This window comes from Lichenostomus cassidix, chromosome 28, assembly GCF_008360975.1.
Source record: "Lichenostomus cassidix isolate B80296 chromosome 28, HeHo_3.0, whole genome shotgun sequence".
In the NCBI taxonomy this organism is placed as follows: Eukaryota; Metazoa; Chordata; class Aves; order Passeriformes; family Meliphagidae; genus Lichenostomus; species Lichenostomus cassidix.
In genome coordinates, this window is record NC_139508.1 from 3,716,263 (window position 1) to 3,743,600 (window position 27,338).

General features: G+C 50.3%; 3 protein-coding genes across 6 annotated transcripts in view; 2 read left to right on the top strand and 1 right to left on the bottom strand.

The window, feature by feature from the left end:
* The first annotated feature begins 621 nt into the window (after positions 1–621).
* SIN3B (SIN3 transcription regulator family member B) lies at positions 622–15,028 on the top strand. Its single transcript, XM_085040126.1, has 19 exons — positions 622–757; positions 1,400–1,506; positions 2,293–2,446; positions 3,527–3,790; positions 4,165–4,308; positions 4,517–4,639; positions 5,135–5,224; positions 5,472–5,590; positions 6,224–6,431; positions 7,028–7,144; positions 7,490–7,728; positions 8,253–8,436; positions 8,663–9,257; positions 9,730–9,899; positions 10,434–10,607; positions 10,901–10,993; positions 11,291–11,385; positions 11,792–11,996; positions 12,367–15,028. The coding sequence occupies exons 1-19, from the start codon at positions 653–655 to the stop codon at positions 12,595–12,597; spliced, it is 3,417 nt and encodes a 1,138-aa protein (XP_084896252.1). The 5' UTR covers positions 622–652; the 3' UTR covers positions 12,598–15,028.
* Positions 15,029–18,979: 3,951 nt separating this feature from the next.
* Positions 18,980–22,323, top strand: F2RL3 (F2R like thrombin or trypsin receptor 3). The gene is made up of 2 exons (XM_085040143.1): positions 18,980–19,439; positions 20,272–22,323. The coding sequence occupies exons 1-2, from the start codon at positions 19,322–19,324 to the stop codon at positions 21,339–21,341; spliced, it is 1,188 nt and encodes a 395-aa protein (XP_084896269.1). The 5' UTR covers positions 18,980–19,321; the 3' UTR covers positions 21,342–22,323.
* CPAMD8 (C3 and PZP like alpha-2-macroglobulin domain containing 8) overlaps positions 22,274–27,338 on the bottom strand; it is a 56,000-nt gene continuing 50,935 nt past the window's right edge. For all 4 annotated transcript variants that reach the window (XM_085040141.1, XM_085040139.1, XM_085040140.1 and 1 more), the window contains exons 42-43: positions 26,882–27,050; positions 22,274–25,994 (exon numbers count right to left, since the gene is read on the bottom strand). In XM_085040141.1, the coding sequence (XP_084896267.1) occupies position 25,994; positions 26,882–27,050 (170 nt within the window). In that variant the 3' untranslated portion in view covers positions 22,274–25,993. The remainder of the gene's footprint in view (positions 25,995–26,881; positions 27,051–27,338) is intronic.

Sequence of the window (27,338 nt, forward strand, 5' to 3'; positions counted from 1 at the left end):
AACGCCGGTTCCCCCACACTCCCTCACTCTTCCAGCCCCCTGGGCTCCCCCAGCCCCCCTCGGGCCTCACCAGCCCTCCCGAGCTCCTCCGTGCTTTTCTGAAGCCCTCCATCCCCCCGGCTCCCTCAGCCCCGCAGCAGCAGACGCGCTTCCTCCAGCCCCGGCGGTTCTAGTTCCCAGCCCCCGGCTCCTCCAGGCTCCCTGGGATCCCGCAGCCCCCCGGGCTCCTCCAGCTCGGGCTCCTCAGGCGCTGTTCCCCCAGCCCCGCCGCAGCCCCGGCTCTCCCTGCTCCTCAGGCGCTGTTCCCTCAGCCCGCCGCAGCCCCGGCTCTCCCTGACGGGCTCCTCAGGCGCTGTTCCCTCAGCCCGCCGCAGCCCCGGCTCTCCCTGAGGCGCCGCTCCCGCCATGGCGCTTGAACCGCCGGAAGCAGCTGCGGGGGCGTGGCCTGTGGTATGAGGGCGTGGCCTGTTCGACATGGGCGTGGCCACACGGGGAGGGACACGACGGAGGCGTGGCCTAACGGTGGGCGTGTCCAACCGGAGGGTGGGGCACTGAGGGGGTGGGTCCTGCCGGGGGGCGTGGCCTGGTCCGTGCGCGCTGACGCAGCGGCCGCGCGCGCCGCCGGGGCCGCGCTCGCCCGCCCGATTCCAACATGGCGGCGGGGGGCGGCGGCGGCCGCGGGGCCGGAGGGGGCAGCGCCCCGCGCTGGGGCGGCGGCGGCGGCCGGGCCGCGCCGCACGAGAAGCTGCCGGTGCACGTGAGTGCGGGGATCGCCCCGGCGGCCGCGATCGCCTTTTCCCCACCCTCCCCGCCACCGCGAAGGGCCGCTCCTCGCCCCTCCGGGACGGCCCCGCCCGCCCCCGCCTTGACCTGCCCGGCCCCGGCCGCGGTGCCCAACTCGCCCCCCGGGGCTTGTGCCTCCCCCGCCGGTATCGTGGGGTGTCCCGGGGGCTTGTCCCCCCTCGCGCTGGGGGCTCCCCCGCCCTCCTGCGCTGGTTCCGTGGGCTCCCCTGGGGCCGCGTCCTGTTCCCCGGTACCGTGAGGCGCCCCGGGCTCGCTCCCCTCTCCCTGGCCCCTGCCCTCATCCCCGGCCCCGCTGTTCTGCTACGGTACCGCGCTCATCCTCCCCAGGGACCTGTTCCCGGCTCCCCGGTACCGTGTCCCTCTCCGTGCCGTGACACCCCCAGCACGCCAAGCCCACCCTGCGGTACGCGGTGCCCACCGGGGCCTGCCCTCCTCCGACCCCCTCACCGGTACCGAGTGCCCTTCCCCGGTGCACTGGGGCTCCCCCGAGGCCGGTTCCCACCCCCTCCAGGGTCTTGAGGTGCCCCCGCCCCAATTTTGGGCCCCCAGAGCCTGTTCCCCCTGCCTGGGCCTCACCTGTGTTCCCTCCCCGCAGGTGGAAGATGCACTTTCCTACCTGGACCAGGTGAAGATCCGCTTTGGCAGCGACCCTGCCACCTACAACGGCTTCCTGGAGATCATGAAGGAGTTCAAGAGCCAGAGGTAAAACCCAGGTTCTGTAAAGCTCCTCTGGGGAGCTCCTCAGCCTTTCACAGAATACCAGAATATCCTGAGCTAGAAGGGATCCACAAGGATCATTGATCCAACCCCTGGCCCTGCACAGACACCCCAGCAATCCCACCCTGGGCATCCCTGGCAGCATTGTCCAAATGCTCCTGGAGCTCTGGCAGCCTTGGGGCAGGGACCATTCCCTGGGGAGCCTGGGCAGTGCCCCAGCAGCCTCTGGGGGAAGAACCTTTCCCTGAGATCATCCCAACCCTGACCCAGCTCCAGCCATTCCCTGGGCTCCAGTCTTTGTGGGATCTCTCTGCCTGAGCAGAGCCCCCCAGCCTTCACCCCATCATTCCCCTTCTGCACACACACTGCCCTGTCCCCCAGTGGTGCAGTCACATGGAGTTGGAGTACTTCTGCCCATCCCATCATTTTCCAGAGGTGAAATCCACAGGAGAAGGCAAATCTACTTTTACTTTCCACTCTGAAACGCAGATCTTGAAAATAAGTGGAGCAGCCTGAGCACATAACCTGTGACCTGCCAACCCTGGAGGTGGTGGGTGTCCTGGCCCTTTGACAACCTGCACACTCCTCTCTCCTCTCCATGGATAACATTCCCAGGGCGAGGCTGCAGTGGTCATTCCCTCTAATTGGGCTAATCTCTTTTTAAAAGAATTGCATCCCTAAGTTAACAGATGCTTCACATACCTCTGGCATTTTCTAGGCTTGACTTGTTTTCTAATTTGGATAAAAGTAAAAAACCCTTCTCAATTTTAGCATTGACACACCTGGAGTCATCCGACGTGTTTCTCAGCTTTTCCATGAGCATCCCGACCTCATTGTAGGATTCAATGCATTTCTTCCTCTGGGCTACAGGATAGAAATTCCAAAGAATGGGAAGTTAAGTATACAGTCACCTTTGAATAGTCAGGTAGGTCACAGAGCTCTTATTCTCTAAATAAACTGTACCATGTGTCACTGGACATGTCTGCACTGTTTAGGCTGTGGAGATTTATGTGTAGTGCAGTGTTGTTGAGGTTTTTAGATGATTTTCAAAGCCTATGATAATGGGTATAATATAAATTTAAATTTTATTCAAAGAATCCTAGAGTTGTTTGGATTGAAGGGGACCTTAAGGATCACCTAGTTCCATCCCCTGATTTATTCTCAACCTGTTAGTTTAACTTACACAGGGATGATGATTCTGCATAAAAACACCACTTCAAGACCAAATACTTCAGTCAGATTTGGAAATTGAAATTGTAATTGGTCTGACATTGTTAAATGGGTTCTCAGTACGTGGTGTGGCCAGTGACAAATTTCTAGGAGGGATCCTTGGAAGGAAGAATTGCACTTCCAATCTTCCACTGAGAAACCAGGAAACTTGTTTAGACAATAGGCAAAAGTACACAGAACAGTAATTGAACTGTTTAGATTGGGAAAGGTCTTTAAGATCATGGAATCCCCATCAGGTGTTGTTGCTGTGGAACACATCTGCTGGATTACAGATGGATGTTGCCCCTGCTTGTTTTTTGTTGTTGTTGTGTGGTTGTGGTGCTGAAATAGAGCCATAACCCCAATTCTGCTGATAAACTTGTGGTTTAACTCCAGTTAGTAGCAGGAACTATCTTTTAAATCTCAGCTCCCTCTGTTGCTTAGGAATTAACATCTGTAAGAGCCTTATGTGTAATATGCTCCTTAAAACTGGCAGTGCCTCTGCACTGACCAATGGTAGCAGGACCTCTTTGGTGCAGCCTCTCAGGTGAGGTCAATATCACTGTGACAGCTTCAAATCAGGTGGTTTCTACACTAGGGAGAACTTTGGGGATTGTTTTAACTGATGGAGTTAATAAACTGGGTAGGGAAATTAATTGGTGACTGAATACTTCTTCTTTCTTCTTCATGGTCCCAATATTTTTTAGCTGGAGAGCTGACCAGCACTGCTGCTGGGTTGTTGTTGAGCTGATCCCTGATCCTTTTCCAACACATCTCGTGTGTCCTGTGCCCCCAGGTGCCCCCAGAGCCTGTTCCCAGTGCACTCCCTGGCAGTGGGCTGGTCTTGCACTACTCCCAGGAGAACTCCCACAACCACAGCGACTGCTCCGAGGAGTTCCGGCAGCAGCTTCCCTACAAAGAAGATAAATCCCAAATTCCCTTGGAATCTGATTCTGTGGAGTTCAATAATGCCATCAGTTACGTGAATAAGATCAAAACACGTTTCCTTGACCATCCAGAGATTTACAGATCCTTTTTAGAAATTCTTCACACCTACCAGGTAAAAAGTCTTCAGTGGAAGAGGTGGGGTGTTGGCACTGGAGCTGCTGGAGTTGTGGTTGTCAAATTTAATCTCTGCCTGTTGAACAGACTTAGAGTTCCCAAAGACTGGTCTTTGTCCAGCAACTGTCTCATAGATATTCATGTGAAATGACAAAAAGTGTGAAAATTGTGGAACTTTTCAGGGTGTAAAGAGGTTGTAGCCAGATCTGTCTTTAGTCACCTTCAGTTGATGTAATGATCTTATAAGAACCTGGGGCTGGCTCTGAGTCCTTTCAAGTTCTGTGGCATCAAGATTTTTGGCCTCTGGATGAGTTTTCTGGCAGAGTGAGGTTATCTTTTGGCTCTGTTGAACATCTCTGTGTATCTTTTCAGAAAGAACAGCTGAACACCAAGGGTCGACCCTTCCGGGGCATGTCAGAGGAAGAAGTGTTCACTGAAGTGGCCAATCTGTTCCGGGGACAGGAGGATCTGCTCTCCGAGTTTGGACAGTTCCTCCCAGAGGCAAAAAGGTCTTTGGTATGTGCTGAGAACAGGGCAGGACATTGAATGCTCTGTCTGCATGTAGAATATGCAAAACATGGAAAATCATGCAGCCAATAATGAACTTTGCTCCTCTTCATTGTTTGGATTTTCTCAGAACAGGTGACTTAACCACATGCTCTGTGTCCTGTTAGGATACTTAATTTGCAAGGAGAACGTTGAAATAATTATTTATTTCCTTCAGTTCACAGGAAATGGACCATGTGAAGTGAACAGTGTCCAGAAAACTGAGCATGAGAAGAATCTGGAGCACAGCAAGAAGCGATCCAGGCCACTGCTGCTGCGTCCTGTTTCTGGCCCAGCAAAGGTATCTTTCAGCAAGTAAAAACTTAGAATAACCTGATATTACTTGTGCTTAGTAATTGCTCAGATAAAGGTATAATGATATACATAGGTGATATGAAAATATCAATATATTGATATACATAGGTGTATGAAAAACAAAATTTAGAGTTATTTTAATTACTGTAGAAAAAGGGAAATTTTAATGCATGCTTAAATGTGTGTGATAACAAATTTGATACTAAATATCAAGACCCTCTGTACTAAGTATTGGCCCTGGAAAGGGACAATTTATTGCTTCTATGCAGAATCTCAGGTGATTTTCTTTTTTTTTTGTTTCTTCTTAGCTGGGAGAAATTTGACAGAGATTGCTGTGAGGATGTGACACAGCAATGCCAGATCACTGGTGGGGAAATTCAGGGTCTCAGCCTTTGCAGGGAGCTGTTCTATGTCAACAGAGTGGAATTTGATGGCATTTGAGTCACAACATGTTAAATATAACTGCTTGTTCTTTTAACAGAAGAAAATGAAGCTGCGAGGTACCAAAGATCTGTCAGTCGCGACAGTGGGGAAATATGGGACGCTGCAAGAATTTTCCTTTTTTGACAAGGTCAGTATTTGTCCTTTTCCCACATTCTCTGGACTTATCTTCAGCCTTTTATGTGGTTATCAATTGATTTGGTTTCTGTACAATTTGTCTGTCAGCACTTAAGACATTCCCTGACTTTTCAAATGGTAGAGAAAGACAGACAAAAATAAAAATGGGTGGGTTTGGAAGATGAATAGACTGATAATTAAACTTTTTCTAAATACAAGTGGCATTCATATGATGTGATCATCTTTCCAAACTGCTGTAGGTGCGCAGGGTGCTCAAGAGTCAGGAGGTCTATGAAAATTTTCTCCGTTGCATTGCTCTCTTCAACCAGGAGTTGGTCTCTGGATCTGAGTTGCTCCAGCTTGTTACACCCTTTTTAGGGTAAGTTACTAACTTACCTCTCTGCCCTGTGGTACTTTGTAGGTCCTACTCTGGCATTTTGTGGACATATTGTGGACTTTGTTACCAAAGTTTTGGATTTAACTTGAAAGTACCTCCTCGGTAGCATGGAAAAAATTTATGGTTAATCCAAAAAGAAGACTAATAAAATCTGAACCTTTTAATGTTTCTATACTGCTCTTAATAAGCATTGTGAGGAAGATATTTTCCTCTGTCTGTTCACACTCCATATTTAATATCTCAAAGTGTAACAAAGGTATAAACATGAAATCTGAGAACAGGGCTGTGAGAAGGATAAATAGCTCCAGCTCTGCTGTGAGCCTCCTGAGCTGTTTGGCTTGCAGCAGAAGAGAGAGAGTCAAATGGCAAGGATCAGTTTCTCCTCAGGCACTAAAGGGGAGTGTTTGTGTAGTGAAGGGAAATTATTTTCCTACCTTAAGTAAGAAAAAAACCCTAAAGCAATTCAGAGAGAATGATAACAGAGGTGAAATGTTGGTGAAAGATTCCTCCCTGCCATGCTGACTTCATTTAGATATTTCTGCCTCCCTTTTATGACACACATTAACCACCCTAAAACTGTCACACTTCAATAACAAAATACTTGTGTTTTTGAAGGAAATTCCCAGAACTCTTTGCACAGTTCAAGTCCTTCCTTGGTGTGAAAGAGCTTTCCTTTGCTTCTCCTCTGAGCGACCGCTCCGGGGATGGAATGAGCCGGGAAATTGATTATGCCTCCTGCAAACGCATCGGATCCAGTTACCGGGCTCTCCCCAAAACCTACCAGCAGCCAAAGTGCAGTGGCAGAACAGCCATTTGCAAGGAGGTACTTTGGGATCAGGCTCTTCAGTCCCTGAATGCACATAAATTGGAGTGGGGCTGTTCACGTGCAGTCCCCTCTTCAGTGCTGATTCATTTTATTCAGCCAGTGTATTGAAATAATATCCACATTTTATTAATTCTGTCTAAACCCATCTCAAATCGCATCTTTAATACCTTTTGAGTCTGTGTGCAGACAGAAATTTATTCTGTAGACAGAAAAGAATATTAAATACCCTGGAATTAATTTTCTAGCAGTGGGCCAGTATGGCCTTTAGGAACAGTTTTTCTCTGGAAGAGCCTTGTGGGGCACCTCAGCCCTGTGAGTACCTGAGGCACCATTCCCACTGTTGTGGGCAGCTCTGTCTCCTTTATTTACAGCTGCTGATCACTGCAGAGTGATCTGTGTGTGAGGTGATAGTGAAGGTGCTTTTGAGTTTTCGGAGCAGGGTCCCACACAGACCTCAAATCTAGGGAGCAGTGACCTGGGAATTAGGTCTGGAATGTCCAGCAGAAACTCAGGGCAAAACGAAAAGAGAGAAAATGCCATGAGAACAGCACTGGGCTCACAAGGCTCAATGTCATGTCTCTGCACTGTTGCAGGTGTTAAATGATACTTGGGTTTCGTTTCCATCCTGGTCTGAAGACTCCACTTTTGTCAGCTCCAAGAAGACTCCATATGAGGAGCAGCTGCACCGCTGTGAGGATGAGCGCTTTGAGGTACCCCTGCTGCTGAGCTCCCTTTCTGCTTCCTCAGAAAGCAAAACCTCTGCCTTTTACTGAATTAATTTGTTGCCAGTTCTTGAAAGTTCTGTTGGTGTTTGCTGGTTTGAGACTGAGTTTTGTGTGTTGTGCTTGGAGTCTGATAGTTCTTTCTAGGCACGAGTCCAGCTCTAAATTACATGTGGCCTTTGGGAGAACTGGCAGAGGTGTATTTTCCAGTAAAAACCTTCCTGATACTTCCTGGCTCCACCCCATGGGGCTGGAACACCTTCCACAAACCTGGGCTGCTGCTGTTCCTGCTCAGCCTGTTCTGACACTGCATTTCCTGTGGACTCTCAACAGCTGGATGTTGTCCTGGAGACCAATTTAGCCACAATCCGTGTGCTGGAGAGTGTGCAGAAGAAACTGTCACGCCTGACCCAGGAGGATCAGGAGAAGTTTCGCCTGGATGATTGTTTGGGAGGAACATCAGAGGTGATCCAGCGCCGAGCCATCTATCGCATCTACGGTGACAAAGCACCAGAGATCATCGAGAGTCTGAAGAAAAACCCAGTAACTGCTGTCCCTGTGGTTCTTAAGAGGTGATTCCCATTGTTCTGTGTTCTTTAAGAAGCTGAAAAAGGATTTTTAAAGCATTTTGAAACAACAGGCTGAGGGGACATAGCCTCAGACTGTGCTACTGGAAGTTGTGGTTGGATATTGAGGGGAATTTCTTCACAGAAAGCATTTTTAAACATTGGAAGGAGCTGCCCAGGGAGGAGGTGGAGTCACCATCCCTTGGGGTGTTCAAAAACCAGCTGGATGTGGCACTTGGTGCTCTGTTGTCATTGTCAAGGCAGTGGTTGGTCAAACGTTGGACTCAGTGATCTCACAGGTCTTTTCCAACCTAAATAATTCTGTGATTCTGTGAACTGTTTTCCATAGGTGTTGTTTCAATGGATAAGTTATCATCAGTGGTGGTGCTCTTTCAAATTTCTTTATTACTTCCAGGAAATATTTTTCCACCAAAAACTTCTTGTTGCACCACGGTTGGCTACATTAAAATGTTTTGCGTGTATTTCTGTGCTTGTCTCTCTGAACTGAACTAGACTGTTCATTTATGCAGATTGAAAGCAAAAGAGGAGGAATGGAGGGAGGCCCAGCAGGGTTTCAACAAGATTTGGAGGGAGCAGTATGAGAAGGCCTATTTGAAATCCCTGGACCACCAGGCTGTCAACTTCAAGCAGAATGACACCAAAGCTCTGCGCTCCAAGAGCTTGCTGAATGAAATTGAGAGTGTTTATGATGAGGTGTGTATGACAGGAAATGACTCCTCCTCCATGCCCTTCTTTGATAGCGTGACCTAGATGTGTACATAGCACCTGGAACTGTGTGGAAGTGGTTGGAAATTGGGAGATTTCTCAGTGAAAAACAGCTGTCCCAAGCACAGTGTTAATACTGGCTTATTTCTCCTGGCAGGAATGGCTGTTGAGCATGGATTGGAAGGATCTTTATCTGTTTGTCTCTTGATTACAGCATCAGGAGCAGCATTCAGAGGGGAGGAGTTCATCCACAAACGAGCCTCACCTTATCTTCATTTATGAAGATAAGCAGATTTTGGAAGATGCAGCCTCTCTTATCAGCTATTACGTGAAGAGGCAGCCAACCATCCAAAAGGAGGATCAGGCAACCATCAGGCAGATTGTGCATCACTTCATACCTGAGCTGTTCTTCTCCCAGCCACCTGAGCACAACATTTCCGAGGAATCAACAGATGAGGACAGAGAAAACCACCAGGGGCAGAACCTGGATACTCCTGAGCTGCGGAAAAAACATGTGCCTGGGCCTCCGAGCAGTCCTTTGGAGACCAAAGCAACCTTCTGTGATGTGACAGCTGCTGAGCCTCACAACACCCTGGATGATGTTTACAGCCTCTTCTTTGTCAATAATAATTGGTATTTCTTCCTCCGCCTTCACCAGACTCTGTGCTCCAGGCTCCTAAAGATTTATCGCCAAGCCCAGAAGCAGCTTCTGGAATATCGGACTGAGAAAGAGAGAGAGAAGCTCCTCTGTGAAGGGAGGAAAGAAAAAACCAATGATCCAGCCATGGAACTAAGACTGAAGCAACCAAGTAAGAACAATGCAGGGCTTAGTTCACTCTTAATGCCCTGATTGCCAGTGCTCCAGTGTGTCTATCTGGGAAACTGGGACCAGCAGGCAGGTCTGGAATCCTCTTGTGTATTTGTGAGTTTTGGACACAGCTCCTTTAGCAGGGCTGTCAGGGTGTCGTGGGCTCTCAGATGTGGTTCACAGAGATTTCTGTGAGCCCACTGTGCTCAGGTGTTCTCAAGTATCTCATTGTAGGAATCCGTTACTTTGATTTACAATGTAAAAGGCCCCACAAATAGTTCCTGCCCAGGGCAGTCCTGGAGGTGCATGATGGAAACTGTCCCAGCCTGTCAGGGCACCTGGCAGGGAGCTGCCTGTCTGTAATTCATTCTCCCACTGCGTTTCTTGGTTCTTGAGCTGTGCTGCCTCCTGCATTACTTGACTTCACTCTGCCTTTTCTGTGTGTTAAATGAGTGCATTTCCCCCCCGGCCAGGTGAGGTGGAGCTGGAGGAGTACTACCCAGCCTTCCTGGACATGGTGAGGAGCCTGCTGGATGGGAACATTGACCCCACACAGTATGAGGACACCCTGAGGGAGATGTTCACCATCCACGCCTACATTGGCTTCACCATGGACAAGCTGGTGCAGAACATCGTGCGCCAGGTGAGGGTTTGGGCTGGAGCTGGGCTGGGGCTGGGCTGGGGCTGCACAGCTCCTCTCACACACAGGCTGTCTTCTCCCAGTGCCCTGCAGAGCAACAGGGCACTGAGCTCAGAGCAAAGCAGGGAAAAGTTACCTGTGACAGGGAAAAAGTTTAGTGAGAGAATTCAGCTTCCATACAGGGACCTCCTTAGGTTTACTCTTTCTGGCCTTTCCCAACACTTTCGGAGTTCTAGTCTTTTCAAAATTCTGTCATTCCCAAAATACCTCCAAGGCACCACAAAAAAAAAAGTTCAGTCCTTCTTACTCAATTCTGTCTTTCAGTTGTAGTTTTCTAATTAAGGCACATCAGCCCCTCACTCTATCCTGTTCCTTTTACTGTAAAGTCACGAAAAAGAGGGAAATGTGGGAAGTCTCTGGAGTCTGCTGCTTCAGCTGAGTGTAATGCTGTGCTGAGTTTTACACACCTTTCATGACACACTAGAGTTAATTCTTGGCCCGGGCTTGCTGACTGAATTCCCCCTTTTTTAATGGAAGCTTCACCATCTAGTGAGCGATGACATCTGCTTGAAGGTGGTTGAGCTCTACCTGAACGAGAGGAAGCGAGGAGCTGCTGGGGGTAATTTATCATCCCGCTGTGTCCGGGCAGCAAAGGAGACCAGCTACCAGTGGAAGGCTGAACGATGCATGGCAGATGAGAACTGCTTCAAGGTAAGACCTTGCTGCCAGGGAACTTCAGAAAAATCACTGTGAAACTTCAGAAAATCTCCCAGCACTTGGCACTTGATGTGGGAGAAGTGGGTTTGGAAGCTCCAGGGTGGAAGAGTGAGCATTATGGAGAGAAGGTACCAAAATCAGAGCATAGGCAGTGAGGGGACATTCTGGCTCACTGAGAAGCCCTGCTGCTTCTCTCCTAGCTTCTATTTGTTGTCCAAATGACTTGTGAATATGCAGCTTTTTATTGTGAACCCCTGTGGAAAATATTTTCTGTAACTTCATCACAGGTCATGTTTCTTCAGAGGAAAGGACAGGTGATCATGACCATTGAGCTGCTGGACACAGAAGAAACCCAGACAGAAGATCCTGTGGAGGTGCAGGTAATACCACAGTGACCATGGAGTCACAGTGACCATGGAGTACCACAAAGCAGATGTCTAAGAATGCTTTCCTGCTTTCTTGTTCCAAAATATGAGACTTTGCCAGGAGGACAGGTTTGCTCAGGAGGTGGGGAGATGGCATGTGGGGTTGTGGTCATTGACAAAAATGTTGTATTAGCAAAAGAGTTTCAACATAAATCAGCCTCAGAACAAACAGCCTGGAAATACACAGGTTCTTTGCAGTGATCTTTGTCCTGATGAAGTGAAATCTCACTGGAATTGGTCTCCCTTGTGTAGCACCTGGCAAACTACATGGAGCAGTACGTTGGGGTGGAAGGAGCTCCCAACAACCAGAACGATGGCTTCCTCCTGAAACCGGTCTTTCTGCAAAGGTGAGCTGCTCCCTCCCCTGAGCCACACCTGCAGCAGCTGCTGCTCCTCCCTGCCCGTGTCCAGTGGGTTTGGGTGATGTGCCAACCCCAGGGAAAGGCATGAGGGGGCTGCTCCAGGCCAGTGAGCTGCCCAGGGATGTTCAAGGAGAAATTCATGACCATTCCACTGAGTTTTGTTCATGGAACTGTGTTTGGAATGGAGTGGGATGAATTCTGGATGGGATTCTGGACCTACCTTGTTCCCATTTCACTAAATGTCAGACCTTACAGAGGAAGATCCCGGAGAGAGCCTGAAAAACGAAACACGCGAATCCAAATTCCCTCCTTGTGCCATGAGCCCTGTCAGCTGAGGAGCATGGATAAGCAGCTGTATGACACATGCTTTGTCATCCTTGTTTTGTTCCAGAAACCTGAAGAAGTTTCGCAAGTGGCAGTGCAAGCAGGTGAGGGCTCTGCGCAGCGAGGTCAAGAGCTCCTGGAAGAGGCTGATCGGGGTGGAGAGCGCCTGCAACGTCGACTGTCGCTTCAAGCTCAACACCCACAAGATGATGTTCATCATGAACTCCGAGGATTACATGTACAGGAGGGGAGCTCTCTGCAGAGCCAAGCAGGTACTTCTCGCTTTTACTCCCTCTGCAGCCCAGGCAGTAGCAGAGGTTGAGGGTGGGAGCTAAAATGTAGGTACCAGTAAGTCCAGTGGCTGAATTCCTGTGAAGTTACTACTCTGTGTTGGGTGAAACTTGGAGGAGAGCTGGTAAATGCCCTGTACTTTGGATTAGTTTAGCAGTCTTTTCTTTACATGCAAATTTTAAGTGGGAGTGGCAAACATTAAGTAATAGGGATGGTTAAACGCAGCTCTGTGGTTTCCTGTTTCCCTGTTTGTGTTGTGTCCAAGACATTGCACATCTCACAGAGAGCTGAGGGTTCTGGCTTTTTCCCCAGGAACCTCTCCATGATCTTTCCCATCCTTCCTGCTTGCAGGTCCAGCCTGTGGTGCTGCTGAAGCACCACCAGCAGTTCGAGGAGTGGCACAACCGGTGGCTGGAGGAGAACGTGTCCATGGAGGCTGTGGATGTGGTTCAAGACTGGCTGATGGGGGATGAGGATGAGGAGATGGTGCCCTGCAAAACCACCTGTGAGACAGTGAATGTCCACGGGGTGCCAGTGAACAGATACAGAGTGCAGTACAGCCGCCGTCCTGCTTCACCCTGAGCACCCAGACATGTCACAGTGTTGCTGGTGAAGCACATTTCCTATGAGAATAGTGGTGGGAATGCAATGTATGTATTAATGATATTTATCCAAACAGCATTTTACTTTTGGATTATCATGTATTTTCCATATGGCATAGACTTGTCTCCTTGCAGTGTAATCCTCCAGCCATCATGAAGAAACTTTTAAAAGCTTTTTTGGGAAGGGGGCTCTTGGCATTGCCACATACTTTTTAGTAGTTTCCTGGCTTTAGGCCACTGCTGACCAGCTCAGTGAGAGGGTGAACTACCACTAGTGGCTTTGTTGGAGAGGTGGAGCTGGGCTGCTGTTTGAGCAGATGCTGGCAGCTGCTTCCACTTCTAAGGGTTTAATATTCCCTATCTTCCTGACTTTGTGCCGCCTTGGAGCCTGCAGAACTCTTCACTGTAACCTGGGAGTGCCAGCGTGGTTAGCACAGCTCTGGCACAGCTCTGTGTCATGCTCTGGGCAACTTCCTTATCCCTGTGAACCAACAAGGCAACAAATGATGCTTGTTCCTGGTGCTCTGGTGAGAAAAACGCCAAAACTGACGTGGGGATGGCCAGCACACTCCAGGCTCTGACTCTCCCTCATCAACCAAGTGTTCTGGAGCATGAACTGAGGGGATGAACTCTGAGCTGTGGTGCTGGGATGGGAGTGATTCCTGGCATTCCTGAGACCCCCAGCCGCCGATGTTGCTTTGGGAGCTGAGGACCTGCTGCAGACTGCCTTCTGGAACATCCATGGGGAGGAATATCCATGGAGAGGAATATCCATGAAGAGAACTATCCGTGGAGAGGAATATCCTTGGGGAGGACTATCCGTGGGGAGGTCTGGCCCGGTTTTTGGTTTGTGTTTTGCATGTGGATGGGCAGCTCCGGAGCCGGGCGGTTCCCGGCGGTTCTGTTCCTGTCCCCGCCCGGCCTGAGCGCTCCGCGGGGCTGCAGCATATCGCTGCCATCGGCAGATGGAGCTCCCGGAGCGCAGCTGCGAGCTCAGCTCTGCCCCATGGACTCTCCTGTTTCTGCTGGGTCAGCACAGGCGCTGGGTTTGCAGGGACACTCGGAAACCTGCGAGGAGCAGGGTGAGATTCAGCCACCACCATCTGAGACGAGCTTTCCCACTGAAGCATCTGTACTGCTGTCAAAGCTTTTTCTGCCATGAAACCTAACACAGCCTGCCCTGATCTGTGCAGAACACTACATCTGACTTAATCTAGTGAGAAATCAAGGAAATTTACTCGTGTCTGTCCTGCAGCCCCACTGTGACTTCACTCCTGGTTTTCAGGGGCCAAGGGCAAGCACGCTGTCCGTGGAGTGTATTACAAATGACGTCTTGAGGCATACCCAGCCTCCTTTCAGCTTTGCTTCCAACTTTTTCCTGGCTTTTGGGGCAATAACCCCCCACCCTGAAACTTTTTGTGGCTTTGATTTTTAGGTTATGATTTCTGCCAGACCTAAGGAGCAGCCTGTAGGTTTTGTCCTGGGTTATTTCCACTGGACGACATTCGGTTTCGCAATTGTCTCACTTGACAGTAGAAAAATTGGCCTTTGGGGTACGTTTAATAGGAAACTGTCCTGAGTCTTTGTCTTTTTTGCAAAATAATCTGTGGGAGGGGAGGAGGGAGGCCACTCTCTGGCATTCGTGGCCACTTGCACAACCACTGCCAGCAGAGGCTTTTCATCAAGAATCCTTGTTCTCCTGGTCTGGGTCTCTGCTAAATTTTGGTTCCTGAAATGATCTGAAGGTTCTTTGCCCTGCTGTGGCTGCAGGGAGTGATAAGAGACCATGTGGCTCTGCGAGGGCTGGGGGGGAGCAGGGGGACAAGCCCAGTGCAAAGCACAGTGTCCCCCTTTCCCTTTCCATCCAGCTCACCAAAACACACCTCAGTCCTGCTCACCTCTCTGCTGTCTCTCAGTGGAGATGACAATTGTGCCAAATTTTATGGTTTTATGATACAGAAAACTGTTTACTAGAAAATAGGTGGCAACTTGTGGCTTAAAACGCTTTTGATTCCAGGTGTCCCAAGGTGGGCAACACCCCTGGGCACCATCCCGTTCCATCAACCCATTCTAAGTGTACTTCAGGTATTTTTAAGCATCCTTATTTTGTAAACCTTAATTTATAATCTGAACTGATTAAGCAAGACTTTTGCCCTTCACAGTGCTATTGTCTCAAAGCTGAGAGTAGCAAGGGATGTGAAGGGAATACCAGGCAGGTTTGAGAGGGGCTTGTTCATGTCTGAGGGTTTCAGCTGTGTATCTGCACGACCTTGAGTCAAGAGTTTGTTCTTCCGTTTGTTTGAAGGATCTTTGCTTTTGGGCTTGTAATTGCTTTGCCAGCTCCTTGAATGTAGTTTTTTTTTATATTTATTTGCACATTCAAGTAAAATAAAATATTGATTTTAAAAGTCTGCAGCTCGCACTGTTTTGTGTTTCTTTTCTATTAATTTAAACTCTGTGACAACCCACAGAACTGATTGTGTTGTTTAAATGGTAGAAAAATGCAACTGAAATGTTGGATGGTCTTCCCTTCACGCAGTTCCTGGAGAGGCTGCAGGATGTGCTGATGCAGCTATGTGTCAGCAAGTGCTCAGGGAGGGTGTGAGCAGTGCACTCACTCATGGAAAAGGGAAATACATTTCCTGCAAGCAGAGATCCCACGCAGGAGCTGGGGCTGCACTCAGTGGGAGCTGCCAAAACCTCTCCTGGAGCTGGAGGGGAGCAGAGAGTCCAGGCGGTGGCACAGTTGCTCCAGCAGAGGGAGGTTTCACCGGAAAACACTGGGATGATCTCAGGGAAAGGTTCTTCCCCCAGAGGCTGCTGGGGCACTGCCCAGGCTCCCCAGGGAATGGTCCCTGCCCCAAGGCTGCCAGAGCTCCAGGAGTGTTTGGCCAATGCTGCCAGGGATGCCCAGGGTGGGATTGTTGGGATGTCTGTGCAGGGCCAGGGCTTGGCTTTGATCCTTGTGGGTTCCTCCCAGCTCTGGGATTTGTCCTGCCAGGCAATGCCTTCCTGCAGCACCTTTGCCAGGGGTGAAGCCCAGCCCAGGATCACACCCTGAGCACAACCAGGGCTCAGGAGAAGGGGCTGATCCCAGCTGATTCCACATCTGCTCCAGGTTAAGACAACACAACTGCAACCATGCAAATAACCCTCCACCCGCCTTCCCCTCGACCTCCCCAAATTCCTGGGTAATAACATGTTGAACTGTGTTCCCTGTGAGCTCTGCACGACACATGAATGAGTGGATTCTGCAAATGAAGCCGTAGTGATGTGACCCAGAGCTGATAGGAGTTTCCTTTACATCATCCCCAACACTTCCGTTGCCATAACAAAAGGCAGCTCTGCTCTCTGTGCACCCCCTGCTTGCTCTCAGGGAAACAAACTGTTGTTCTCCCAAGAACAATCCTCTGGTGCATCGGCTGCACGGAATAATTTGATTAAAATGCTGGTGGTGAGGTCTCAGAGGACGCAGCCCACTTTGCACAAGTCTTCTCTTGGCCCTCTCACAAAGGGGAGCTTCCCTGTGCTCCAGGGGAGGGACAGCCAGATGTGACAGGAGAGCACTTGGAGAGCTCAGCGAGTGGACAACTCTGGCAACAGCAAACAGCTTAAAAATATCCTTCACATTTGCAGGGTGGAATTAGTAGAAAAGATTTGCTCAATTAAATTCAGAATTGCTAAAGGGAGTACCTGAGTTCAGCATTTAACATTCCACGACTTTTTTAGCATTTCCATATAACAGTGATGCACTGGGTCCTGACCCAGGAGAGTCAGGGCTGTGAACAAGTGAGAGACTCTAGAAGTGCGTGTGCAAACATAAATTGAGTTTTTCTTCATGTTTTAGCCATTTCTCTGCATTAGAACTAACTCAGTGTTCCACCCATTCAATTTAAAGACTAAACTAAAGTCTAGCAACACTTAACCTGTCCTAAAGAATGAATTTAAGGAGTCCTGGTGCTGAAAAGGGATGATGATGATGGTTATGATGATGATGGTGAGGATGATGATGGTGAGGATGATGATTGTTATGATGGTGAGGATGTGGATGGTGAGGATGATGATGATGGTTGAGTCAGGCCAGGCAGCCTCCACCCCAGGGTCACTACCTTGCTGAAAAATGCCCCAAAGAAGTTATTGCAGAGCATCCAATGAGTTGCAGGGATATTAATAAGCATCAAATATTTCTGGAAAATGTCTTCATGTGGACTTTTCCACCATGAAGTGAAAACTGCAGGCGAGCAGAAGAGTAGGTGTGACAAACCTCCCTGGTCAGAAGCATTGCAGCAGCAGAAGGCTGTGTGGGATAACCCAGGAAAAAGACTGGGTGGGATTCCAGTGGAACAGGAGAGCTGTGAGACAAGCAGGAGGGAGAGGCAGGGGTATTCTCTGGAGCTGTGGAGAGTCCCAGGCTGTGCCAGGGAGAAGGAAGGGAGCTGACAGTATCTGAAACTCGAGGGCACATTTATGTGCAGATCCTGCAGAAACAGCTCCGAGTTGCTGCCCAGGAACCTTCAGGAGCCCCTGGAACAGAGCAGCAATAGTGAATCCCATCATTTACCCACCACAGCCTGCTCTTCCAAGCCTCCAAGATGTATGGGACAGGCCAGGTGGTGTCCATGCCTTCCCCCTGAGCTCTGAAATCCCCAGCCTGTTTTCCAGCATGACATCTTTCGGGTTCAGAGCCATGGAATAAAAGAGCGCCTGCTCCCCGGAGATGATCTGTTGCACAATGAATTACTTTAAAACCAAATTGTTACCCCACAGGGCAGGGATCACACGACTTAAAGAGATGTTAACAAGCCGTGACAAACCTCTGGCATCAGAATTTTCAGGCAAGCTGTTCTGCATCTGAGGCAGTCACTAAAGATCACACAGCATCTGAGAAATGAAGGATACAGCGATGAGCAACTCCTCTCTGCTCCACTCCAGAGACCTGCCCCTAGGAAGCAGGGCTGTGATTTGCACACTATCTGAACCTGATTATGCCTAATTTTTTGCATACAGAGCATGGAAAGGATCCTGGCCGAGGCATGGAAAATATGTGGCCACATGAGTCATTCTGTAATGGTTCATAAATCCTGGGAGAATCACAAAAGCAAAACATCTAACATTGCATCTTCCCTCTCCCTGCCAGTGGAGCTCCACCTCTCGACACGCTCGGCACAAGGATGTGGGAATATGGTGAAAGCAAAGGAAATAGGATCATTTTCTCCTTGGAATAGAAGAATCTCATCAAACAGCAGCCAGGCTCAGATTTGCAACCTTCACAGAAGAGGCCATTCATAAGGCGAGGAGAAAGAACCGAGCTGCTCCTCAGGTTGCCGAACCAAATTTACAGTTCCTACTGCCTGGGCTGCAGCTCCTGGCCTTCCTCCCCTGCAGAGCCAGGCAAGGACTGGACAGAACAGCCCAAAACCAGCACACTGTCCAGCCATGACCTCCTGTCCCACTGCCCTGTGGTCTTGATGGCCACACTGGTGCTCTGACATGGGAGATGGGAGAGGATTTGGGAGCTTCCCAGCGCTGCTGTGCAGGGCAGAGCACAGAAGGGATTTACTCAGGGGGTTAGAGAAGGACAGACCAGGCAGCAGAGGATCTTAAGGCTCAAGGTAACATCTGCCAGTGCCTGTTACAGCATTTCCTGAGTTGCCCTCTGGGCACAACCAACAGCTCCATGTGCTGCTCTGAGTTCTTATCCTGGTGATTGTGCAGGATGGGACTGCTCAGCTCTGGGAAAAGATGGCTTTTTGTGGGGCAGGAGTGGCTGGAACTCCCCATTATCTGCCCAACAGCAGGGATTTCCTGTGTGCCCTTTGCAGGCCCCTTTCCTGCTGGATGGAGCTGCTCTCCCTGTCCCAGGGGTTTTATCAGCGGAAGCAAAGCATCTCCCTCACTTTGCCACTTGCCCTTGGCGTGTCATGGTGCTCCTGCTGCTGCTTTCAAGTGCAAACAGCTCCAGCCCAGAGGACTTTTAATCATCCCCTGCAGTAAAATCAGGAAGGTGCAGGAGCCTCATCCCCTCTTTAGCCAGGAAGCAGGAGCAGAAATTAAAGAACAGAACTGTGAAGGGCCCAGCCTGATCCAGAGGCTGCAAGGCTGACACTAAAAACTTTCATTTGCCAGAACACGAGTCTGTAGAACCCCATGTAATCCCTGGGAGGTTTGTGTGGTCTGATATCTGGGGTATCTTCCCATTTGCAGTACCAGTGCTGCGACTCAGGGTTTGGGAAAAGACCTGGGATCACCCCAGAGCCACTGAGTTTCCACTCTGTAGTGGAAAATGCTTGACATTCCCACGGGCAGAGGTGTGTGGGTTCTGTTTATGTGAGAACTGCATCAAACTCAACCACGTTTGTTATTTCCAGGAACATTCCGCAGCAGGAAGGAGACCCAGATGAGTCACTTGAGCCATCATCTCGCTCTGAGGATGAAGTGCAGCCCTGACACTCTTTAGATCTGGATAAACAAGCCCCTCCCAGTCCCACTCTGACGCTGGAGATGTCCAGCCTGAGCTTGGGCAGCCCACCCAGGCTGGTGCTTGCCGTGACAACCCCTCCATCCCTCACCCTGCCCGGGATCAGCCCTGTGGCTTCCGAGAGTTAAGGACCAGCAGGAGGAAATGCGTAAGCAGGGTCACTGATGGGAGCTGCTGCTCCCACACAGCTCTGGCACTGCAGTGTGGCACTGGATCCTGCTCTGGGATGGGGACCCTCGGGAGTGGGATCATCAGGATTGGGACCCTCAGGACCAGGTGGCTGCCATACAGACTCCTGCTCTGCTGTGCCTTCTGGGGACTCTGCCTGGCCTCGGACTATGATGGTGAGTGTGTGTCTTTGGGTGAAAAGTTGCTGCTTGTTAAAATACTGGGTATTTGGGATGTTTGTAAGATGCCTGAAAAGTCATTGTTTAACGATTTCATGTGGGAGGACAAGGATTGGGTTTTGTGCAGGCTCTCGTTGAAGCAGGAGGGGACAGAAGGTGGTAGAAGTGGTATGGTGGAAGAAACCAGAAAGAGAAAGGAAAAATAGAGGGCCAATAAACCAGAGAGAACTTGAAAGGCAAATCTTTAGCTAATTAGACTCCCACAGCCATGACTTTACACTGGAGTGGTTCCAAACCCTTGGATTGTTGTGAAAGCCAGGCAGAGAAATTGTTCTCTGGATTCCCAGGTTTGCTGATGGCTGTACAGGGAAATTCTTCTCTGGATTCCCAGGCCTGGTCATGGCTGTACAAGGGAATTGCTCTCTGGATTCCCAGGTTTGCTCCTGGCTGTACAGGGAAATTGCTTTCTAGATTCCCAGGTTTGCTGATGGCTGTACATCATCACACTCCATCGTGAGCTGTGGGAAACCACAGGCCAAAGGAATGGGGTCTGTTCTCAGAAAGGCTCCCGAGTGTGGCTCTTGCACACCTAATTCTGCCAGCCAGCTTTTCCTGCCTGTCACACAGCAGCCTTTCCAGAACATTCCCAGCTGCAGGGACCCCAACTGAAAAGGTAAAGAGCAGCCTTTGGGGTGAGCTGTGTGTGCAGAATGCTCCGCTGAGAGAGTAACAGGCAGAGTGAGTAACAGCTGAGAGAATAACAGGGGGAGTGAGTAACAGGAGGAGTAAGTAACAGCTGAGTGAGTAACAGGCTGCCTCCCTGCCCCAGATTACTCCCAGAACAGCACCAACGACCAGGCCACCCCACCAGAGGTCACACCGTGTCCCCGAGCCATCCCGGGGGACAAGGCCACGGTCAACAACGTCACCTATCTGCTGATCCCCGAGGCCACGCGGGCCCAGCTGGGCAGTGCCATCACCGTCCGGCTCATCCCCTGTCTCTACAGCCTGGTGTTCCTGCTGGGGCTGCCGGCCAACGCGCTGGCCCTGTGGGTTTTGGCCACCAGGACCGAGCGCCTCACCTCCACCGTGTTCCTGATGAACCTGGCTGCTGCCGACCTGCTGCTCGTCTCCGTGCTGCCCTTCAAGATCACCTACTACTTCCTGGGCAACCACTGGCCCTTCGGGGAAGGGCTGTGCCGCCTCACCACGGCCTTCTTCTACGGGAACATGTACTGCTCCGTGCTGCTGCTCACCTGCATCAGCGCCGATCGCTACCTGGCCGTGGTTCACCCCTTCTCCTCCCGAGCTTTCCGCACTCCCACCTTTGCCTGCAGCACCTGCGCTGCCGTCTGGCTCTGCTCTGCCGCCTTCACGCTGCCCCTGACCCTGCAGCAGCAGTCCTACCCCCTGCTCGGGGCAGGCCTCACGCTGTGCCACGACGCCCTGCCCCGGCACGAGGACGACGGCTTCTACTTTTATTATTTCGTGGTGCTGATCGCCTGTGCCTTCCTGCTGCCGCTGCTGCTGCTGGTGCTGAGCTCGGGCGCGGTGCTGCTCGTCCTGCTGCGCGGCGGTGAGCGCTACTCCCACGCTGTGAAGCTCACGGCCCTCGTGGTGCTCGCCCTCGTGGTTTTCTATGCTCCCAGCAACGTCCTGCTGCTGGTTCACTACTCCAGCCCCTGCTCCAAGCTGCACGGCCGCCTGTACCTGGGCTACATGGTGAGCTTGGCCCTCAGCACCTGCAACAGCTGCGCAGACCCTTTCATCTACTACTACGTGTCCGAGGATTTCCGGGAGAAGGTGAGGAGGAGAGTCTTCAGGAGCAGCAAAAAAACCACCACTTCCCTGAAGACCTCCAAGGAAACACTGCCCCGGTCCAAGCATTCGCTGGTGTGAACCTCCAGCCCAGCTCGCTGCTTCAGGGCACTCAGTGGGGATAAGGATGGAGGCAGCACTGGAAATCCATGAGTTTCACCCCAGAAAAGGGAGCAGCATTTCCCAGGAGCCAAGTGCTATCCCCTGTCTGCACAGATGAGGCTGAATAAAGCCAGGCTGGGGATTCTTTACAAGGTGTGGAGTGCTGGACACATCCATCCTTTGCTAGGACACTGCCTGCAGCTTCTCAGCTGGTCACACAGCACTGGGGATGTTCCTACCCATCCAGCTGGGGCTGCTGCTCCTAATTTTGCTATCTGCCTGCTAGTCTTGCTTGCTGGCCTCAAATACATATTCCCTTCCCCTAAACCTGAAAAGGAATAGGCACTGCAACCCCAAATTCCTAAATGTTTCAAAAGATACCTTCCTGTGCTAAACCAGTCTGTCAAGAGAGTGCAGAGCTCTGGCTTGTGGGACAAGGACAGTTTTGGTTTGACTTGAAAGCAACCCCTCAGTAATGTCAGCCCATTGTTTGTAACAGGTATGAAAATCCCATTCACTCATCCCTGTTTTTGCAAATGACCCTTGGCATCCACATCATTGCTTTGAGGCAAAGGTTGTATTAATGGATTTTGTAACAGAATTATGTCTCTTGAAGGGAAACAGTCAAGCAGGAATGGAGTAAACCCTGTAAAACTCCACACTTCCTTTGTGCAATGCCACCCCCAGCCAAATCTGTCTCTGATGGAAAGAGGTGCTCAGGGTTGTTGCTTATTGGACCCTGCTGCAAATCTGACAAAATGCAGCCAGGTCATCTCTCAGACACAACTGGGGCACAGCCCTGGGAGCAGCCAGGTAGAAAATGAGCAATAAACCTCCTCAGAGCTCCTCAATTCTTCAGTTTTACCAGCATGGACTCAACAGCCTAAAGCGCGAATAAGAGGCAGACAGGATTGTCTTAAAATCAGTTTTTAATAAAATATTTATCAGAATCTAAAACAAACACTTTTCTGGACTCAGACTTGCTAAGATGTGTGTGAACAAACCAAAAAACTGGTCAGAGAGCTGTCTGTGTGTAGCTGTGTGTGAGGGGGCAAAAGGCAGGGCAAACACCAGAGCTGGGCTCCAGTGCTGGGCACTCAGTCAGAAACAGCAGGGACTAAAAAACCCCAAACCCCAACCTGGGCTGGTAGAGTTTTCTAAAGAGTTGCTTTATTCAGAATAATGAAAACCAGGTTATTGTGCATTAAATGTCAACAGTGTGAGCAAAGCAAGTGCTGGTGTGTCAAGGAAGCTCTTCAAGCAAGCTGAACATTCTTCTGGTATTTGTTTTCTACTGAGGCTGATTAAGAAGGAGGGGAAGAGGCAAGACCAAAACACTAGGACAAGAAAGAACAAGGGGAACTATTGCTTTAAAATAAATACCATGGTAATGATTACTCTGCATAATGTACAGTTACAAATATATAAATATTAATTTCCTTGAAAGGATTGCAAGCATCAATCACTGATAACTAGCACTGCTGCAGCTATTCAGTCACATAACTTGATGGAAGAAGCAATTTCTGTGTCTTACAAACCCACTGGCACTTTTCTCCTTTTGCAGTGACGGACCAACAGGAAAAAGGAAGGAGAAGCATCTGACAGAGGGAGGCAAATTTCTCTAAGTCAGGAACAACCCAAAGCAGCAGCAGCTGCTACTGGCCTTGCTGGCTTTGGCTTTCCAGCACCCAGCTGGGCTTTTCTCCTTGGTGGAAAAAAAACCCCAAACCAATCCTTCTCTTGGAACTGAGTGGCTGAGGTGCACAAAGCAGGAGCCTGAGGTGTCCTTGTGCTCTCAGGGACAGGAGGGAGACTGATCAGCTTCAGAGCCAAAAGTGGGACAAAGCCTGCAAATGGCTTGGAGTCTGTACAGCTCTGCTGTGGCCAGTGGTGCTCAGGAGCCCAGTCCTAAAGTTTCTGTATTCCAAGCAGGATGTTGAAGAGTGGAGGAAAAATCATCTATGTTTTTTTTCCCCTAAATAAGCATTGATGATGAGTATAACAAACATGAACAGCAAATGTGGGGCAGGGGAAAGCTCTGGAGCCTCAGCTGTGGTGGAGAAGAGAGCAGACATCTGCTCCTTTATTCCTGTGATAGGGGAAAAAGGCAACCACATGGTTCAACTGCAGGTTCCTTGATTCAATTCCTTAAATAATTTATTTTTTTAAGCTACAAAGAGAGCTAGTTTGGTATAGCAAGAATGGAGGGAGGCAGAGGCAGCCAAGAAGTGCCAAGGCTGGGAAGAAGCACTGGAGGTGAATTCAGGATCCAGAAATCCTGTCCCATCCCCTCCCACACACTGCCCTGCTCTGTCTGCCTCCAAGGACACAAAGGCTGCTCTGCCTTTGCCTTCTGAGGGTCCAGGGCTCTCTGGCTTTACTTTGAATTGTAAAACAGAAGCAAAACTCCTCTGCCTTAAGCACTGGCACAGAGAGCCCTCAGACAAGGCCCTGATTGATGGGCTGGCACCTCCAGCAGGAATTATTTACCTGGCAGCAACAGGGGGATGTCTGCATCTGGAATTAGGACATTACACGTCCCAGAGCCTGAGGAAAAGTGAAGAAAGCCAGGTTAATACTTGGCTGGAACTCCCCATCCTCACCTCCTCATCCCCAGGGGGAGGTCTGAGAGCCAAAAGATCTGTGAGAGGACCAAGCAACATAAAATGACTTCAAATATCTCTCCAGAAACATTCAATGGGGATACAGTGGGCGAGAGAGAGCAGGAAAGGAAAGCCAGAAAGGGACTGAGGACAGGAGACTGAGGAATGCAGAAGACAGATCTCATCTCCTGGCTGCAGCTAGGCACACAGACATCAGCAGGGTGACCAAATGCCTCATCCTCCCAGCTCACAGCACTCAACAGCTGCAGCCTGAACCAGTTTTGAGTTTCAGAAAAGAAAAAGAAATCTTGTTGCAGCTCACACTAAGTCTGTTATTTACCCAGGGATAAATATTGACTCAGTCCTGTGTGTGTACACAATAGCCAGTGCCTGCCAGGACAGTTGCTTACAGGAGGTGGAATTTAGTTTAAAGGCATTTATTTACCTGCCAGGCAGGAATGCAGCTGAAAGGTGAGGAGAGGATCTGCCCCTGCACACCCCAGACACGTGGCAGAGCCCTCAGCAGGATCCTGGGGCAGAGCTGGGAGAGCCACGAGGGAGGCAAGGCTGGCAGAGCTGCCAACAAAGGCAGCTCTGAAATTTCTGGGAACTTCAAGACCTTCCAGACCTTCCTCATGTCAGCTGCATTCTGCAAATGTCTGGCCCCAGACAAAAAAGGACTGGAAACTACACATGCCCAACCTCTGGGATACCTCCTGGTTTGTCCTCATGTGGACATTTTTCTGGAATAAACTTGTCTTTATTCTGGAATAGAATGTCTATACTGGGATATATTCTTGTCATGGTTCCTGTGTAAACAAGCCTTAAAAATGAATGGAGCTGGGCTCTTTTTTTTCCTGTTTCCATTCATCAATAAACACCCTCAAAAGGAGTTTCCACCCTGCTCTGGGTCCTGGTAACAATAGAAGTGGGAAGATAAAATATTAACACTATTTTGCAAGAGGCAATTGCATGCAACTCCTCCAAAGAGAACAATGCTGCTCCAGGCAGGAAGGGAAACTAAAAAATCTTGGCTCCTGAACTTTTGGAAATACAAAGCTTTTCTTTTTAGTTTTGCCACGTTGCTTGGGGCAGGTCAGGCTGAGGGAGCCCAGCCTGTGGCACCAGGGATTGGCACAGCAGAGCCAGGGAGCTCCAGGACCAGGACACACCGTGCTGGATCCCAGTGGCAGCAGAATAAAAGGGATTGGAGAAGTCAGGCAAACATTTCCAAGGGCTGTGTCTTGCTCGGGTTCATTTTCAGGCCAGGGTTTGAGGAGGAAAGGGGCTGAGAAGGCTGCAAGCAGCCCCTGTCAGCACATAGTGCAACACAAAGGGGCCTCCCCCACCTCATCCTGGCCCCTGCTGGGGCTGCAAACGCCCACCTGAGCAGCAGACACGAAGCCTTTCAGCCCTGGCAGTGGATTTCAGTTTTCTCATGTAAAATGTTACCTCCCAACAGCTTTTCTCTGAATTGTGGAGCAGCAGGGAAGTGTTTCTCTTGTGGGTACAGTAGACTGATGGGCTGGGGAAGATGAGCAGCCTCTTGCTATTGTCATAATTGGCAAAACACACTGATTTTATTATTATCATTTGAGCAAAAAACCTCTCAGCCATCTTTCCTCAAACAGCAGTTCAGCTAAGCACAAGGTCTGGACTTAGCTTCTAAGTGTAGCTAGGAAATGGCATTTGCAGAATATCCTGATAGCAGAGAAAACACTTGGAAATGCTCTATAGGTTTGAATTCCAGCCCCTATTTTTCTCACCTAGAGGGCACAGCATATTGGTCTCCCATCACTGGAAGGGTTCCAAAGAGGATGCACAGAAGGCAGGAAAATGGACAGAGAAATAACGCTGAGTGTCCCCCTTAGAGCTCCAGATCTGCCCCGTGGGGCAGCAAAGCCTACAGTTCTGAGGGCATCAGGAAGTAGTCATCATTCGGGTTCTGTTCTGCAGCAGGTCGTCTGGAGGAACAAACTCATACAGGAGTTGATTCTGAGCCTCTTCTCTTGATTTAAATTATGGATTTCTGTTGGGAAGAGAACACAAGGAAGAGAAGTTGCCTTGCTCTGATGGACCTTTGGGAGACATGGCTGAGGATGGGCAGGGAAAAGCTGAAAATGTCACAGAGCTGGAAATGACCTACAAGGATCATCAGTCCAACCCCTGGCCCTGCACAGGCACCCCAACAATCCCACCCTGGACATCCCTGGCAGCATTGTCCAAACACTCCTGGAGCTCTGGCAGCCTTGGGGCAGGGACCATTCCCTGGGGAGCCTGGGCAGTGCCCCAGCAGCCTCTGGGGGAAGAACCTTTCCCCGAGATCATCCCAAGCCTGACCCAGCTCCAGCCATTCCCTGGGCTCCTGTCCCTGTCCCAGAGCAGAGCTCAGCCCCTGCCCCTCCGGCTCCCCTTGGGAGGAGCTGCAGCCCCCAAGGAGTCTCCCCTCAGTCTCCTCTGCTCCAGCTGAACCAGCCAAGTGCAAGGGTCACTTGTTCCACTGGGGATGAAGCCACTGAGGCCATAAAGCTTTTCACAGCTGCCCCAGCAAGACCCCATTCCCATTGGGACATTACACGTCCCAGAGCCTGAGGAAAAGTGAAGAAAGCCAGGTTAACACTTGGCTGGAACTCCCCATCCTCACCTCCTCATCCCCAGGGGGAAGTCTGAGGGCCCAAGGATCTGTGAGAGGACCAAGCAATATAAAATGACTTCAAATATCTCTCCAGAAGCATTCAATGGGTATACAATGGGTGAGAGAGAGAGCAGGAAAGCAAAGCCAGAAAGGCTCAGGGTGATCCCTAAACAGCTGTAAAAACACCTATTTTTGAGGACCTGAACCATCCTGCCCCAGCACGAGGACAGCACAGGCTGGCTCTCCAAGCAGATCCCTGTGGCATGTGGCATGTGGCTCACCATTCTGCAGGGGTGGCCTCTCCCTGGCTCCTGTCCCCTTCCCGGAAGGTGCTGGCTGTGCTCAGCTCTGCCACCACCTCGAACACGTCAGCATCCACGGCAAAGGCGTCAGGGTCGTACTCGTAGGAGTAGTAGGACAGGTCTGTGTGCAGGGGAGGTCCCTCCTCGGCTGTGGGGAGAACCAGAGCTGCGTTCAGGATCATCACAAGAGCAAGGGAACAGCAGGAGAAGGGAGAGATTTGAGTCGGGGAGGTTGGAGATAAGGGAAGGAGGCTGAAGGTGTTTGCTTGGATTCACAGGGGAAGGGGAAAGGATGCTGGAAAAGCAGGGTTTTCAATTTCCCAGTCTGGGAACTGGGAGAAAATGAAAGAGGGAGAGCAAAAAGAGGTGGAAAGAGGAAACAAGGAGGGAAAGGGAAAACGAGGGGGGAAGGCAAGAAAGGGTGGGAAAAGAAGGA

Excerpts from the sequence above, each read along its gene's own strand:
- SIN3B (XM_085040126.1), top strand. The coding sequence starts at position 653 with ATGGCGGCGGGGGGCGGCGGCGGCCGCGGGGCCGGAGGGGGCAGCGCC. Across the intron at positions 6,432-7,027 it reads GAACAGCCATTTGCAAGGAG|GTGTTAAATGATACTTGGGT; the intron begins GTACTTTGGGAT and ends GCACTGTTGCAG. Across the intron at positions 10,608-10,900 it reads CAGATGAGAACTGCTTCAAG|GTCATGTTTCTTCAGAGGAA; the intron begins GTAAGACCTTGC and ends ACTTCATCACAG.
- F2RL3 (XM_085040143.1), top strand. The coding sequence starts at position 19,322 with ATGGGGACCCTCGGGAGTGGGATCATCAGGATTGGGACCCTCAGGACC. Across the intron at positions 19,440-20,271 it reads CCTGGCCTCGGACTATGATG|ATTACTCCCAGAACAGCACC; the intron begins GTGAGTGTGTGT and ends TCCCTGCCCCAG.